Source organism: Lynx rufus, unplaced genomic scaffold, assembly GCF_022079265.1.
Source record: "Lynx rufus isolate CCGP_SWC_20201006 ecotype Redwood Valley unplaced genomic scaffold, mLynRuf1.p SCAF_6, whole genome shotgun sequence".
NCBI classification, from domain to species: domain Eukaryota; kingdom Metazoa; phylum Chordata; class Mammalia; order Carnivora; family Felidae; genus Lynx; species Lynx rufus.
The window spans coordinates 15,975,569-15,989,308 of record NW_025814878.1 but is presented as its reverse complement, the minus strand read 5'-3'; the positions used below and the strand labels follow the sequence as shown (position 1 = coordinate 15,989,308).

At 45.8% G+C, this 13,740-nt stretch overlaps 2 protein-coding genes across 7 annotated transcripts in view; one reads left to right on the top strand and one right to left on the bottom strand.

Annotated features, from left to right (window-relative positions):
• UTRN (utrophin) overlaps window positions 1-13,740 on the top strand; it is a 574,142-nt gene that overhangs the window by 47,109 nt on the left and 513,293 nt on the right. The window contains exon 1 of one of the 5 annotated variants that reach the window (XM_047102477.1): window positions 8,909-8,995. The exons of 3 other annotated variants lie outside the window; for them this stretch is intronic. The gene's annotated coding sequence lies outside the window, so the exon portion shown is untranslated. Of the gene's footprint in view, window positions 1-8,908; window positions 8,996-9,358; window positions 9,421-13,740 lie in introns of those variants that run through there. One more of the 5 variants, XM_047102478.1, reaches the window with a different exon arrangement.
• Window positions 1-13,740, bottom strand: part of LOC124528717 (proline-rich proteoglycan 2-like) — an 85,560-nt gene that overhangs the window by 49,331 nt on the left and 22,489 nt on the right. Inside the window, exon 2 of one of the 2 annotated variants that reach the window (XM_047102487.1) lies at window positions 8,771-9,688. The exons of the other annotated variant lie outside the window; for it this stretch is intronic. Coding sequence (XP_046958443.1) covers window positions 8,829-9,623 — 795 coding nt within the window. The 5' untranslated portion in view covers window positions 9,624-9,688 and the 3' untranslated portion in view covers window positions 8,771-8,828. Of the gene's footprint in view, window positions 1-8,770; window positions 9,689-13,740 lie in introns of those variants that run through there. 2 annotated transcript variants of the gene reach the window in all.

Below are 13,740 nucleotides of genomic sequence, written 5' to 3'. Positions count from 1 at the left end.
CACTATATGCTAACTAACTTGGATGTAAATTTAAAAAATAAATTACATAAAAATAAATAAATACATAAAACTTGTGTTTCAAACCTAAAAAACAAAACAAAACAAACATGAAAAAAGGGGTCCTCTGAGGAAGGTTCTGGCTGCACACTTGAGTTGAATGATGACCCCTTAGGTTCCTCAGATTTTCTGGGACACCTCCTGGATAGAGGTAACTGCTGTGCCAGCGCAGGGGCACAGTGTGTACCTAAGTAGATTATAGAAATGAAACCTCCTTTTTTCTTTGCTTTTCTTTGCAAAGAGCAGATACATGATTGAAGATGCCTATTGGAAGAAGGGTACACTTGACGTTGTGACATGATTTCCTTCCAGTGGCAGGCAGCCACTAGTTTGAGATCTGTGGTGATTGTAACTATGCCGAAAAGCAGTTTGCCCTAACTTTGTAAAACAAAATAGTTGCATTTATTAAAATAACCGGTACTTAAAATTTTCTGCATAATACCAATAAACTGCCCAAATATTTTTTTAAGTTTATTTATTTATTTTGAGAGAGACAGAGAGAGAGAGAGAGAGAGAGAGCACAAGCAGGCAAGGGGCAGAGACAAGGAGAGACCATCTCAAGCAGGCTCCACATCATTAGCACGGAGCCTGACTGGGGGCTTGAACTCATGAACTGTGAGATCGTGCCCTGAGCCAAGATCGACGGTCTGTTGCTTAACTGACTGAGCCACCCGGGTGCCCCAAACTGCCCAATATTTTACCCTGTTACAGTGATTGGATCCTTGGGCTCTTCCTTAGGGTCACATGGCCAGAAATGCCTAATAATCACCAAGGAGACACCCATCAGTGCATCTGCAGCCCCTGCTAGTTCTCTGGGGGAAGGAGGCCACTGCCCTCCAGGCACGCATAACATTGGATGGGGAAACTATGTGGCAATATGTCTTTTAAAAGCAGGGTAAGTACACAGAAGAGTTTGGCATCCACTTGAAAACAGTAGGGGTGTTTTTCTAGATGCAAAAAAAAAAATGGAGGGCCCATTGGTTAATATCATCACTTAGTTAGGTTCAGGTTAAAGTCATGCTGGCCATGTCTCCACAGTTCAGAGAGGCTGCTGCCCAGAGGGAGGAGTCTGCGAAAGGAGGGGCTGTGGAGACAGTCTGGGTTGTAAAGTCACTCCCTTTCAAATCGGTGAGCTGGCCATGGAATGTTTGGCCTCCAGAGAGGTGTCAGGAACACTGACCTCACCTAATCAAGCCTTCCTGTCTGCAGAATTGTATTGGAGCAGGAGAAGCACAACCCAGACTGGATTCTCAATGCTATATTAGTAGACCTAAGGGTGTATCCAGGAGCCTGAAGACTGGCCCTGGATAGAGAAGCAGTCATAGCTGGCTGAAGTTTAGGGCTATTACCAAATAGGTCATGAATTAGGACATGTTTCAATTCTACTATGGGTGGGGCATAATCTAGGTAGATGAAATACATAAAAATGGCCTAGAAATCTCTATGGTGATCCCTACCTTACCAGGCTAAGGCAGTGGATGAATTTGGGTTAGCATGTCTAGCATGGTCTCTAGGGAATTGGGGAGATCAAGCAGGACTTCAACAAAAGGAAATGTTGCTCTTGCAACCTAGCACCACACACATAAACCCTATGCTCTTTCTTTCTTTCTTTTTTTTTTTTAATTTTCTTTTTTTGAACGTTTATTTATTTTTGGGACAGAGAGAGACAGAGCATGAACGGGGGAGGGGCAGAGAGAGAGGGAGACACAGAATCGGAAACAGGCTCCAGGCTCTGAGCCATCAGCCCAGAGCCTGACGCGGGGCTCGAACTCACGGACTGCGAGATCGTGACCTGGCTGAAGTCGGACGCTTAACCGACTGCACCACCCAGGCGCCCCTCTTACCCTCAAGCTTTCACTTAGGTCTCCTCTTTTCCTGGTTAATTTTTACATTAGACTGGCTTGGGCAGTTGCAAGTCATAGAATTCCAACGCAAGCCAACATTCATAAAAAGGGGGTTATGAAGAGGGCACTGCCTCTATGCATGAAAACCAAGGACTCCCGTGTCCTCAAGATTTTCTCCATATTTTTCAGCTCCTTGTGTGATGGTTTCATTTTCTCCTTTTGTAGGTATAGAACTCAAGTAGAAGGGGGAGGAGAGAGGCATGGGGGGGATTGTGGGGGTAGTCTCAGTTTTATGTCACTCCGGTTTATTAATTCCAAAGAGAAAAGAGAAGTTTCCTTTCCAGTGTTATTCTGGAAAATTCCTCTGAAAGGACATGTGTGGGTTTAGCCTAGATCTCCCTTTGTCCCTCTTGGATTAATCACTATGCCTGGGGTTGAGGCCTATGGTTGACTGTTCTGGAGTCATGAACCTCCCCCAAGGCTAGGTGGAGATGTGATTGGCAGCCCCACAAAATTTGATTGGAACAATTACCCAAAGGAAGGGGTAATGTTCCTTTAAAAAGAGGGGAAAGATGCTGGGCAGAGGCAAGACAACAGATGTCCTTTATGATTCCTATTCATCTGTTAAGACTTGACTCAGGTGTCACTTCTCGATACCCTCTATCCCTGTCCTCCTCCTATTGGGTTACATGTCCCTCTTTTGGGTCATGTTACATCTTGGCTGTACTGATGTACTCATAATAATTTATAATTGTCTATTATGTGTTGGTCTCCTGCACTAGACAGTAGCTTTTTGAAGACAACCACTGTGGCTTATTGTCATTGGCACACCCAGCCCCTCAGCAGATAATGGGGGTTCCATCCAGAAAAGTTTTCAATAAAATGATAAATGAAGATAATCACAAAATGGCAGCAAATCATCTTGAGTTAAGACAGAGGAAGGAACATAATAGTAAAAAACCTCAGGTACTGTGATGAATGCTTCATATCAAGCATTGGATTCTCCCAACATTTGAGGGAGGCATTCTTTCTATTTCATAGACACAAAGCTAAAGATCAAGTAAGTTCCATAAGCTCATACAGCTAATCGCTGTCAATTTATTTATTTATTTAAGTTTTTTAATGTTTATTTACTTTTTTCAATATATGGAATTTATTGTCAAATTTGTTTCCATACAACACCCAGTGCTCATCCCAAAAGGTGCCCTCGTCAATACCCATCACCCACCCTCCCCTCCCTCCCATCCCCCATCAACCCTCAGTTTGTTCTCAGTTTTTAAGAGTCTCTTATGCTTTGGCTCTCTCCCACTCTAACCTCTTTTTTTTTTTTTTTCCTTCCCCTCCCCCATGGGTTTCTGTTAAGTTTCTCAGGATCCACATAAGAGTGAAAACATATGGTATCTGTCTTTCTCTGTATGGCTTATTTCACTCAGCATCACACTCTCCAGTTCCATCCACGTTGCTACAAAGGGCCATATTTCGTTCTTTCTCATTGCCACGTAGTACTCCATTGTGTATATAAACCACAATTTCTTTATCCATTCATCAGTGGATGGACATTTAGGCTCTTTCCATAATTTGGCTATTGTTGAGAGTGCTGCTATAAACATTGGGGTACAAGTGCCCCTATGCATCAGTACTCCTGTATCCCTTGGGTAAATTCCTAGCAGTGCTATTGCTGGGTCATAGGGTAGGTCTATTTTTAATTTTCTGAGGAACCTCCACACTGTTTTCCAGAGTGGCTGCACCAATTTGCATTCCCACCAACAGTGGAAGAGGGTTCCCGTTTCTCCACATCCTCACCAGCATCTATAGTCTCCTGATTTGTTCATTTTGGCCACTCTGACTGGCGTGAGGGGATATCTGAGTGTGGTTTGGATTTGTATTTCCCTGATGAGGAGCAACGTTGAGCATCTTTTCATGTGCCTGTTGGCCATCCGGATGTCTTCTTTAGAGAAGTGTCTATTCATGTTTTCTGCCCATTTCTTCACTGGGTTATTTGTTTTTCGGGTGTGGAGTTTGGTGAGCTCTTTATAGATTTTGGATACTAGCCCTTTGTCTGATATGTCATTTGCAAATATCTTTTCCCATTCCGTTGGTTGCCTTTTAGTTTTGTTGGTTGTTTTCCTTTGCTGTGCAGAAGCTTTTTATCTTCAGAAGGTCCCAGTAATTCATTTTTGCTTTTAATTCCCTTGCCTTTGGGGATGTGTCGAGTAAGAGATTGCTATGGCTGAGGTCAGAGAGGTCTTTTCCTGCTTTCTCCTCTAGGGTTTTGATGGTTTCCTGTCTCACATCCAGGTCCTTTATCCATTTTGAGTTTATTTTTGTGAATGGTGTGAGAAAGTGGTCTAGTTTCAACCTTCTGCATGTTGCTGTCCAGTTCTCCCAGCACCATTTGTTAAAGAGACTGTCTTTTTTTCCATTGGATGTTCTTTCCTGCTTTGTCAAAGATTAGTTGGCCATATGTTTGTGGGTCTAGTTCTGGGGTTTCTATTCTATTCCATTGGTCTGTGTGTCTGTTTTTGTGCCAAAATCACTGTCAATTTAATAGTTAGCACTCAGGCAACTTAAATCCAGCTTTGATTGCTTTCAGCAACTCTGTCTTCTGTTCCTCCTGTTCCTTCGAATTTATATAACCTAGGGATGCTCTCTTTACTTCTTAGTAATTTGGACATTTCCCCCCAATAGATTTTTATGTTACCTAAATGCACTCCCTTAGCCTGTTTTACATCTTTGTCATTTGTTTCTGGAGCCACACGTGACTAAGAGGGTTGAAGGAGAAACTGTAAAATCCCTTCCAGTACCAACATCGCCAAATTATGCAATGCAAATGAAACCAAGTAAAAGTGACAAGTCTGATAACCCCAACATAGGGCACTCCTTTTACTCAGAGGGCTGTCTGGTTCTCAGGGGCAGCACAATGTGAAGAGGTGGGTCTGGTTTTATCCTCTACTCTCTCTTTGCCTCTTGATTCTCTTTTGGGGCCTCCTTTATTCTCTCCTTTTGTTCTATCAATTAATTACTCTTTTCTCCTCAACCGCTTGGTCTTTTTATTTTGTCCTTAGCTTCTTTGGACCCGCATTCAACTCCCCTACCTTCATCAGTCCTCTCCTCCCTCCCCTCCTTCCAGCAGACTTTTTCTGCAGAGCATTTGGTCAGGACTTGCCAGGCTCTGTACCACAGGGCAGGCTGAATTTCCCAGAATGCTCCTGAGGTGTTAATGACCCTCGACAACCTCAAGGGTGATCCACAACTGAACAAAACACTTGAACTCACAGAGATAAAGCTAATTGTGGGCATTTTGAAATTATGATCGATCCAGTGGGCAATGTTTTTCTTATAGGGCAATTTCTAGACTCCTCCAATCATCCAAAGTGGCCTATTTGAGGCCAGCTCCTTAGGGAACAGTGGCTCAAAGTAAGATTCCCCAACCATCCTGATCTACCTTCATGGATTGTTTATTAAAATTGCAGCTTCCTGGGCCTCACCAGACCTAGCAAATCAGAATTTCTGGGAGTTAGTAGGCAATCTGAATTTAAAATATTCTCCCTGGTGATTCTTGAGCTCATGAAAGTGTGAGAAACTCTGCCTTCATTCTAATTTGTCTCTAAAAGTTTCATGCATTATTATTAGTTTCCTTAATTGTATCACAAATAATTTTATTTATATCTATTTTCAACTTGCTCAATAAATACTGGATATTTGACTGAAGAATACAGCAACAACATTCATTCATATATATCCAATATATATAAACCACTTTCTTGACCTGGAAAAGGTAAGAAAAGTTAAATTCCCTAACCTTTGTTCCTCTCTTAAATGCTTCCATGCAGGGCTTTATTTATAGTCAACACCAAGGATAAAGCTGAAGGAGTGCCCTGCTTTTTATGTATTATGTGTTTCCCTATGTGTCTATAGTTTAAAGAGAAACCACATTTATATACTCTTGCTACATATACTATATTCATTGTATACAAAGTTTAGTAAGAAGATTTTCTTTTTGGCTCTTATATTAGGATGCAGTTCCCTACATATGAAGAGTATCTATGTAGAATCATCTCTCTCTATATTACGTATACGTAAAGATGGATATATTTCTATATCCGAATCTATATATATACTACTCATATTTTCTCCTATGTCAAGGGCTTTGTCCCAGTGATATCAGTTCAGTTTTCTGAAATTTTCACTGTTCTGTGGTGACAATGGGGCAATTCAGAGTTCGAGTTAATGGTAGACTCTGGGCCACATTCCTATCACTTTCTCTGAATGCTCTCCATTGCTCTTTTGGGTGGGGAGACAAAACCCATTGAGTTCTGTAATCACAAGCCAATGCCCCCAGTGCATGGACCACAGCTGGAATGTTGGATGCAGGTGCATTAACTGCTACCCACCTCCTGGTAGTCTGTCTCCACTTTTCCCTACAACTTGATTCTCAGGCTGCAAAGGAAGATCATACTGTATGGAAACGTGGCCTTCTGTGGTCAAAATCTTCCACTAAAAGTGGTTTCTCCACTTGCAAAGGAAACAGGGAACAGGACCAGCTTGGGACCTCTTGGTCATCCCAACAGCAGGAAGTTCTTTATTTTGTCTCTGTCCATGGCCTACAGAGAATATCAGTCTCTCCGTGAGGGGAGAAGGGCTACAAATACCACGCAGGTTCCAGGTAACCAGCCACTGAAGCTGGAGGTGTGGGTGGAGTCACTCCCGTACAGATGGTGACTGTACTCTTATGACTCTTTCCTTATGGCCTTTGGGGAAGCTTATCCAGACATCCCCTCAGTGGTTAAGAAACTCAGAGGTTCTAGGTCCCCAAGCAAGTGTGTTTTTCAAAATTTTGAGTTAGATAAAGTAATATTTGTCCAGCATTTTGCAATTTACAAAGTGCTTTTCACTTACATCATTTCAAGCAACGAATTCCTTCAATGCTTCAATGTAATTTTATTTTAAAGGAGGAATCTGAGTTTCCATCAAACTCAACCAAGAGGATACAGTGCATGATGAACAGCTTTAAGAGTCTGTAGAATTATCAGTAAACCTCATTGTACTTTGATACAGACAGACCCAAGTAGCACTTGATCTGTCCTTTTCTTATGGCACTTATCATCGCTGATCTTGCATATCCTTATTTGTTTTCATGCCTTATCTCACTTGTTAGATTTGACATTCTTTAAGGCAAGATCTCTATCTGATTTTTCTTCGCATCATTCACAGGGCCTTGGAACTGGCAGGCCATAAATTGACATTTGTTAAATGAATGAACCAATAAAAGTGAATGAATAAATTATATCCACTTGAAGTTAATCGCCTGGATGTGTTGTGGGATTATATGAAGAAAATTCCCCAAAGCAAGGAAGCTAAGGTAGAGACCTTATAAAGAACACTATCTTTCAGGACCTCCTACCACTCCAACACCGTTTAGGGATGGGGGAATCTCACTTTGTAGCTAATAAAAAACTAGGGAATTCTTTCTGGGGGGAAAAAAGCATTTAATAAATCCCCTAGTGATTTATCTTTACTAACTCGTAAATTAACTTTCAAATATTAAACCAGGAATAAGCCAGAGCTGCTCAGTTATCAATCATCCTTTCCTTTTTTTTGGAACTAGGAACTTAGGTTGCTGTCCTCCCCCCTCCCTCTCCCCCTCCCCATCCCCAAGTATGATGACGATGTAAAAGAATCACAGAACACACGAGGAGTGAAACATGTAAATAAGAGAAATGCACAGGAAATACACGGTGATTTTTTCCCCAGATTTTCTTTACCAACGCCTCAACCTTGAGACAGGCTATTCGAGGTCTATGTTGGTGTGCGTGTATATTTGAAAATAAGAAAAATAAGGCCAGTATAGGCACTATTTGTAGGTATGAACGAATATAAAACGAAATTCAAGTTTCTCTTCACACTAAAAGCGACACTAAGAAAGCTAAAATAAACACACCCTTGGAAGTAGGATCTACAAATCAGCAACGTCAGCAAACGGAGGTGGGGTGAGTGGAGGGGGCAAATGGAGATTTGCCTCTGGAAGAGAACAAGATCTCCAGAACTACCCGGTTTGCCCGAGGTGGGGGCGTGACTCACACGTTCGGGTAATCTGAATAAAGGGGATGGTGCTGCGCGAGGCATCCATTCCTAGCTCCCGGCGCGCCGCACGCTCGGGGAGCCGCGCGGGGCGCGCAGCCCCAGGCCAGCCGAGCGCCGGGCCGGCCGCTGCGGGCGGGGAGGGAGCGCGGGGTGGGAGCTGATTGACGGGGCGCGCGGTCAGGTGACCCGGGGCGCCACGTTCCCGGAGCCCAGCCCGCGGTGGCCGCCTGGGCCGGGCCGGGGCCGAACCGGAGCCGAGAGGGGCGGCTCTCTCGGAACAAAGTTGCTGGGCCTGCGGCGGCGGGGGCCGGCGGCCGAGGGCCGAGGGCCGGGGGGGGAGCGGGAGCGCTCGGCCGCCTCCTCCCGGGGAGGGCCGGCCCCGGGGTGCCCGGCCGCGAGCCCGTTTCCCGGGGGGACGGCGGCGCGCCCCCTCCCTCTTCTGCCTCCTGCGCCGCTCTCCAACAAAGGGGCAGGCCGGCGGCGGCGGGGGAGGAGGCGGAGGAGGAGCCGCCGGAGCGAGCCGCTCGCGCACAAAGTTGTGGAGTCGCCTTTCCTCGGAGGAGGGGAGCGGGCAGCCGCAGCCGGCCGCGGGCTTTCTCCCGAAGCCGCTTGGAGCACCGCGGGGAGCGGTGCCTCCCTTCTCCCGGGTCGTTTCTGCAGACGGAAAACTCTCTAGTGTTTGGCCAACTTGGTGCCGGCGCGCCCGTTCCAGGTTTGCGCTTGGACTGTTTTGTTTTTGTTTTTGGCGGAACTACCGGGCAGGAAGATTGCACAAGTTGGGGGCGTTTTCAATCGGGTGTCAAAAAAAAATTTTTTTTTTTCCTTTCGGATTTGTCTGGTCCTTCACATTTCCTTTTTAAAGCACGTTGCTCCACGGAACTCACACTCGCACACTCCCCCGCGATCACTGACGACCCAAACACGCCCAGAGGAGCGCGGCCCGCTCGGGACGCGGCGGCGGCGGCGGCGGCTGGCAGGCAGGCGGCGCGGGCCCGCGGGTCCTGGAGCAGGTAAGCCCGTGCAGTGTCGCAGCCCCGGGAAGTGGGGCGTGGGCTGCCGGGAGGATGGTCCTTCTGCGGCTTCCACCGTGCGTCCCGATCTCCTTCTCGGGGCCGAGTCTTGAGATGTCACCAACTTTCTCGTGCACTTTCCTCGGAACCCGAGTTCGGCTCCCCCCGGCGGCAGAGGGAGGGTGCCAGAAACGCGGAGAGAGCTCCCGCGGGGAGGTCCTCGCCATCCGTCTGGTGGGGAGTGACCCAGACTCCTCCGACGGGTGCGGCTCCCCCAGCCCTCCTCCCCCCGCCGGCTGGGAGGGTCGCGTACCCGTGCCTCGCGCTGTGACCTCCGAGAGGGGACGTGGCCTCCTAGGATGGCCAGTGACACACGCCCCGGCCCCGGGAAGGCGGGGCCCCGAGGTGTCCCCGAGGAGCGAGTGGTAAGTGGGTGGCGGTGTGGTGGGCGGGTAGGGGAGCGGCTCGCCGCCGGCCGCCTGGCAGGAAACGTGCTGGATCTCCTAGCCGTTGCTGCTCCCGAGGGTGGGGTTCCGGGGAGGGGACGGGGCGGGGGGACGTGCATTTGGTGTGTGTCCCCGAGGTAGCCTCTTCTGCCTTCCCGTACTCTTGGCATCACTTGCTGCATCAGGTAAGGTAACTCGTGTCCCCTTTTGGCTCTGGGTCCGAGGCTCTGGTGGTCCAAGGCCACTTCTAAAGCCAACAAAGCACTAATTTTAGGCTGTGCAACTTTTAGAAGGCACGCGGTTACAAGAGAATTCTTTTGCCCCAAGCCCGGGATTACGAAAGGGACTGTTTCAGGGTTGTTTCAAGGGAAGGAGAAAACGTGCCCGATCTCCTAGAGCCTGGGGACCCGCGCTTTGTTTTACGTTGAACTGGGGAGCTCCAGGTCTAACTTGGGGCGATCAGCTCCGCTTTCTGGGCTGTCCCGGAGAGAGTCTCCTTTCCTAGCCTCCAGGTCACCTGGGTCACCAGGGCCGCAAGTCAGTTCCCCATGCCGCGCCCGGGAGGGTCAGGGCACCGCTTGCTGCGGCTGGAATGCGCCGAGTTGGGGGAGCCTCGATTCCCTGTGTCCGGGCAGGGGCCGGGGCTCGCGGGCTCCGGGACCCGCGGCAGTAGCCGCATCCACTCGATTGTAACTTGCACGGGCCTCAGGAAGTGCGGTTGGCCCCTCCCGGCTGTTGCTGGTGGCTGCGGTCCCCACGGGGAGCGCCGCGGGTCAGGGGAGAGCTGGAGGAATGCGAAACTCGTGGGTGCGTAGGCTACCACTGTACCCGGCGGCCAGGGCCAAGGTTTCCGCGGGGTCATTCTCCGCTCCCTCCATCCGAGTTTGTGGGACCAGTGAGACAGCTCTTTAACTTTCCTTTGGGTGTTTACCCAAAATTTATTGCTCCTGTAAACAGTATTAATCACCTTCCCTTGGAGCGTTTCCGAGAATGAATGGCAGTTTTTGGCACTGGGCGGTTTTTTGGTACTATGTTTCAAGCAGAGCGGCAAATTCTTGGCCTCTTCGCTTCCCTTTCCACTATCTCTAGCGTTCCAGGGTTTGGGTTTCTGGTGTAAAAAAGCGTGGACGCTTTCTGCCCAAGGACCTATACCGCATTTCCGTCATAATTGCTAATTGTTCAATGTATTTTGTATTCTTACGTGGTCTAATTGCCAAATTGTTTTAAAATTAAAACATTAGCTTTATCTGCAAGGCCACCCCCTCTCCCAAGTTTATTGCCACACACTCAGGGCTTCTGTCCCCTATGACCAGCCAGACACGTTCTGAATAAAGAGTTGCGGAAGGTTGAGTTGAGTGCATTGGTTTCAGTGAGAAAGGTCCGTCTAAACTTTGCAAAACATAATTAGGAGGCAACAGAGACCCAAAGCAGTGGTAACAGTAAATTAAAATTGTATAGGGCTTACAGCTTCTGAGGAAATATCCCATTAATTCATTCTCAGGGTCTCACCTAGCTTTGTGTGGAAGATGGCATGGCCTCTCTTCCATCCTGTGTGTGTGGAAGAGGACAGGGCACACTGAGGCACAGTGCTAGGGACCAAACTTGTACTCTGTCTCCTGACAACCACTTATAAGTTGCTGCAGCATTTGGTGATTTAGAAGGAGATATCTTTTCGCGGGATAGTACTCAGCTCGGAGTCCCCCTGCCCTTTCCTGCCAACAAGTGGCAGTCAGTGCTCTCACCGTTCAAATGGCCTTCTGTGATTCTCTCTCCTTCCCATTCTTTCCTTGTCCTCTGATCCTCTTTGTGCTGTATCTTTGTAGCATATAAGGGATTTTGCTTATCAGGAAGAGAAGATTTGAGAAATGATCTTAGGGTGGCAAAATAAAAAATTAGGGTAAAGAGATATTGGGAGAGGTCTTTGGCAAGTGTGGAAGTGAAAACCATTGGCTAAGACCAGTTATGAAAGAGAACGTTAGAACTGTCTCTTAAAGCAATAGTTAGTTGCTTTTCAGTAAAGAGAATTTTTGTTAGACAAACCTGATTTCCCATAATAAAATTTTATAAGCATTCTTCTAAACAAAGCTTCAAGTTCTTGAATATAATAAAATACACTTAAGAATTCAGCAAATCTTTTATAGGTATGTAACCCCCAAAACGAACTTAGTCATATAATAATCCCTAAAGTCTTAACAGTGGTAGACCAATATAAAAAAAAAAATTTTTTTTAGACTCAAAATTTGGCAGACTGGTGGTCCAATCTACATGGTCCTCTCTATAGGAGAAAAAATTGTTCCTGAAGCTTTAGCAGTCTACCAGTTGTCTTCTGTCTCGAACTTTTAAACACTTAAAACATTTTTCTCTGGTAATTTTGACCTCTTTATTATTAGAACACATTCTTTTCCTGACTGGTTAGGAAAAATATACAGTAATTATTTTTTACATATATTTATGTTATAAGATAGTATGGTATTTCCTTGAATGTTACATATAATTAAACATTATAATATATAACATACTAGATATTACAGAAGTATGCAAAATGAAACATATTATAAAATAATAATACCATATGGTGTGTCCTTGACTTAAATGATTGGGTTGGCTAATGCTAGCTGGCAGTAAACTCTTGTTCTGATATCTGTTGTAATAAATGAATTAATGCTCATTATTTGCAGATTAATGTTTGGATGTGTTGACTGTTATATTCCCAGTTAAACAATTAATTATTTAATTGGCATTTGGGATCCACTTAAGGGGCTGTTAGGATAGAGCCAAGTTGCTGAACTTAAAATTGAATTCTGATTCTGTCTGGATTGTAGGGACGTTGTGTTCCAGGAAGAATCAGGTCAACACAGAGCTCTAATTATTGACAGTCTTTTAAAAATTTATTTATTTATTTATTTATTTATTTAGAGAAGGAGAGAGAGAGCAGGACTGGGGGAGAGAGAGAGAGATTGAGAGAGAGAGAGATTGAGAGAGAGAGAGAGAGAGATTGAGAGAGAGAGAGAGAGATTCTGGGATCATGACCTGAGCCCAAATCAAGAGTCAGTCACTCAGCTGACCAAGCAGGCACCCCTCTAATTATTGACATTTTAAAAAAATTATTTATTTTGAGAGAGAGAGAGAGACAGATAGTGCAGGAGGAGCAGAGAGAGAAGAGAGAGAGAATCTTGAGCAGGCTCTGCACTGTCAGGGCAGAGCCTGATGTGGGACTTGAACTCACAAACCTGTGAGATCATGACCTGAGCTGAAGTCAAGAGTCAGAAGCTTAATCGACTGAGCCACTCAGAGGCACCTAATTACTGACATTCTTTTTTTTTTTTTTTTTTTCAAAATTTTTTTTTCAACGTTTATTTATTTTTGGGACAGAGAGAGACAGAGCATGAACGGGCGAGGGGCAGAGAGAGAGGGAGACACAGAATCGGAAACAGGCTCCAGGCTCTGAGCCATCAGCCCAGAGCCCGACGTGGGGCTCGAACTCACAGACCGCGAGATCGTGACCTGGCTGAAGTCGGACGCTTAACCGACTGCGCCACCCAGGCGCCCCTAATTACTGACATTCTTAAAGAAAAGGTGGTGCTGCCAAGTAGAATCCTTAATTCTTTAAATTCTGAAGATGACTCTAATTAATTACTAAAGACTAAAATTATTTTACTGAGTGATAGCTATACTCAGCAGAATTCATATGATGTATCTTCTAGAACAAAATCTGTGTCAGTGGATCTGACGTATAACTATTCAGATTTCTGTTGAATTCAGACCATTTTTGAGATCAGACCTGTATGTCCAACTGCCTTTTTGCTATCTCCACTTATATAACTTAGAGGGACCTCAAACTCAGCAAGTCCAAGCTGCATTCATTATTTCTTCCGCCAGTGGCCTATCTGCTCCCCGGCTCCGCGAATGACTCAGACTCACCCTCAGTTGTCCAAACCAAAACTGGGCAGTCCTTTTGCACCTTAGTATTCTGCACCTCTCGTATCCAGTCACTTCCCAAATGCTACTGATCTTTTGTATTTGATATCTAAATACCCCATATATCTACCTGTTTCTTTCCTGGTACCCTTGTTTGGACCAGTCATTTCCTGCCTGTAATATTATACTAGACAGAAGAGTAAACATCCATATGCTCTTTCTCTACAGTCCCCACTTACCATTTTCCTTTTTTTTTTTTTGAGAGAGAGAGAGAGAGAGTGAAGGGGGGCAGAGGGAGAGGGAGAAAGAGAGAGAATATCTTAACTAGGCTCTAGCTCAGAACCCTGAGATCATGACCTGAGCCAAAATCGAGTCAATGTT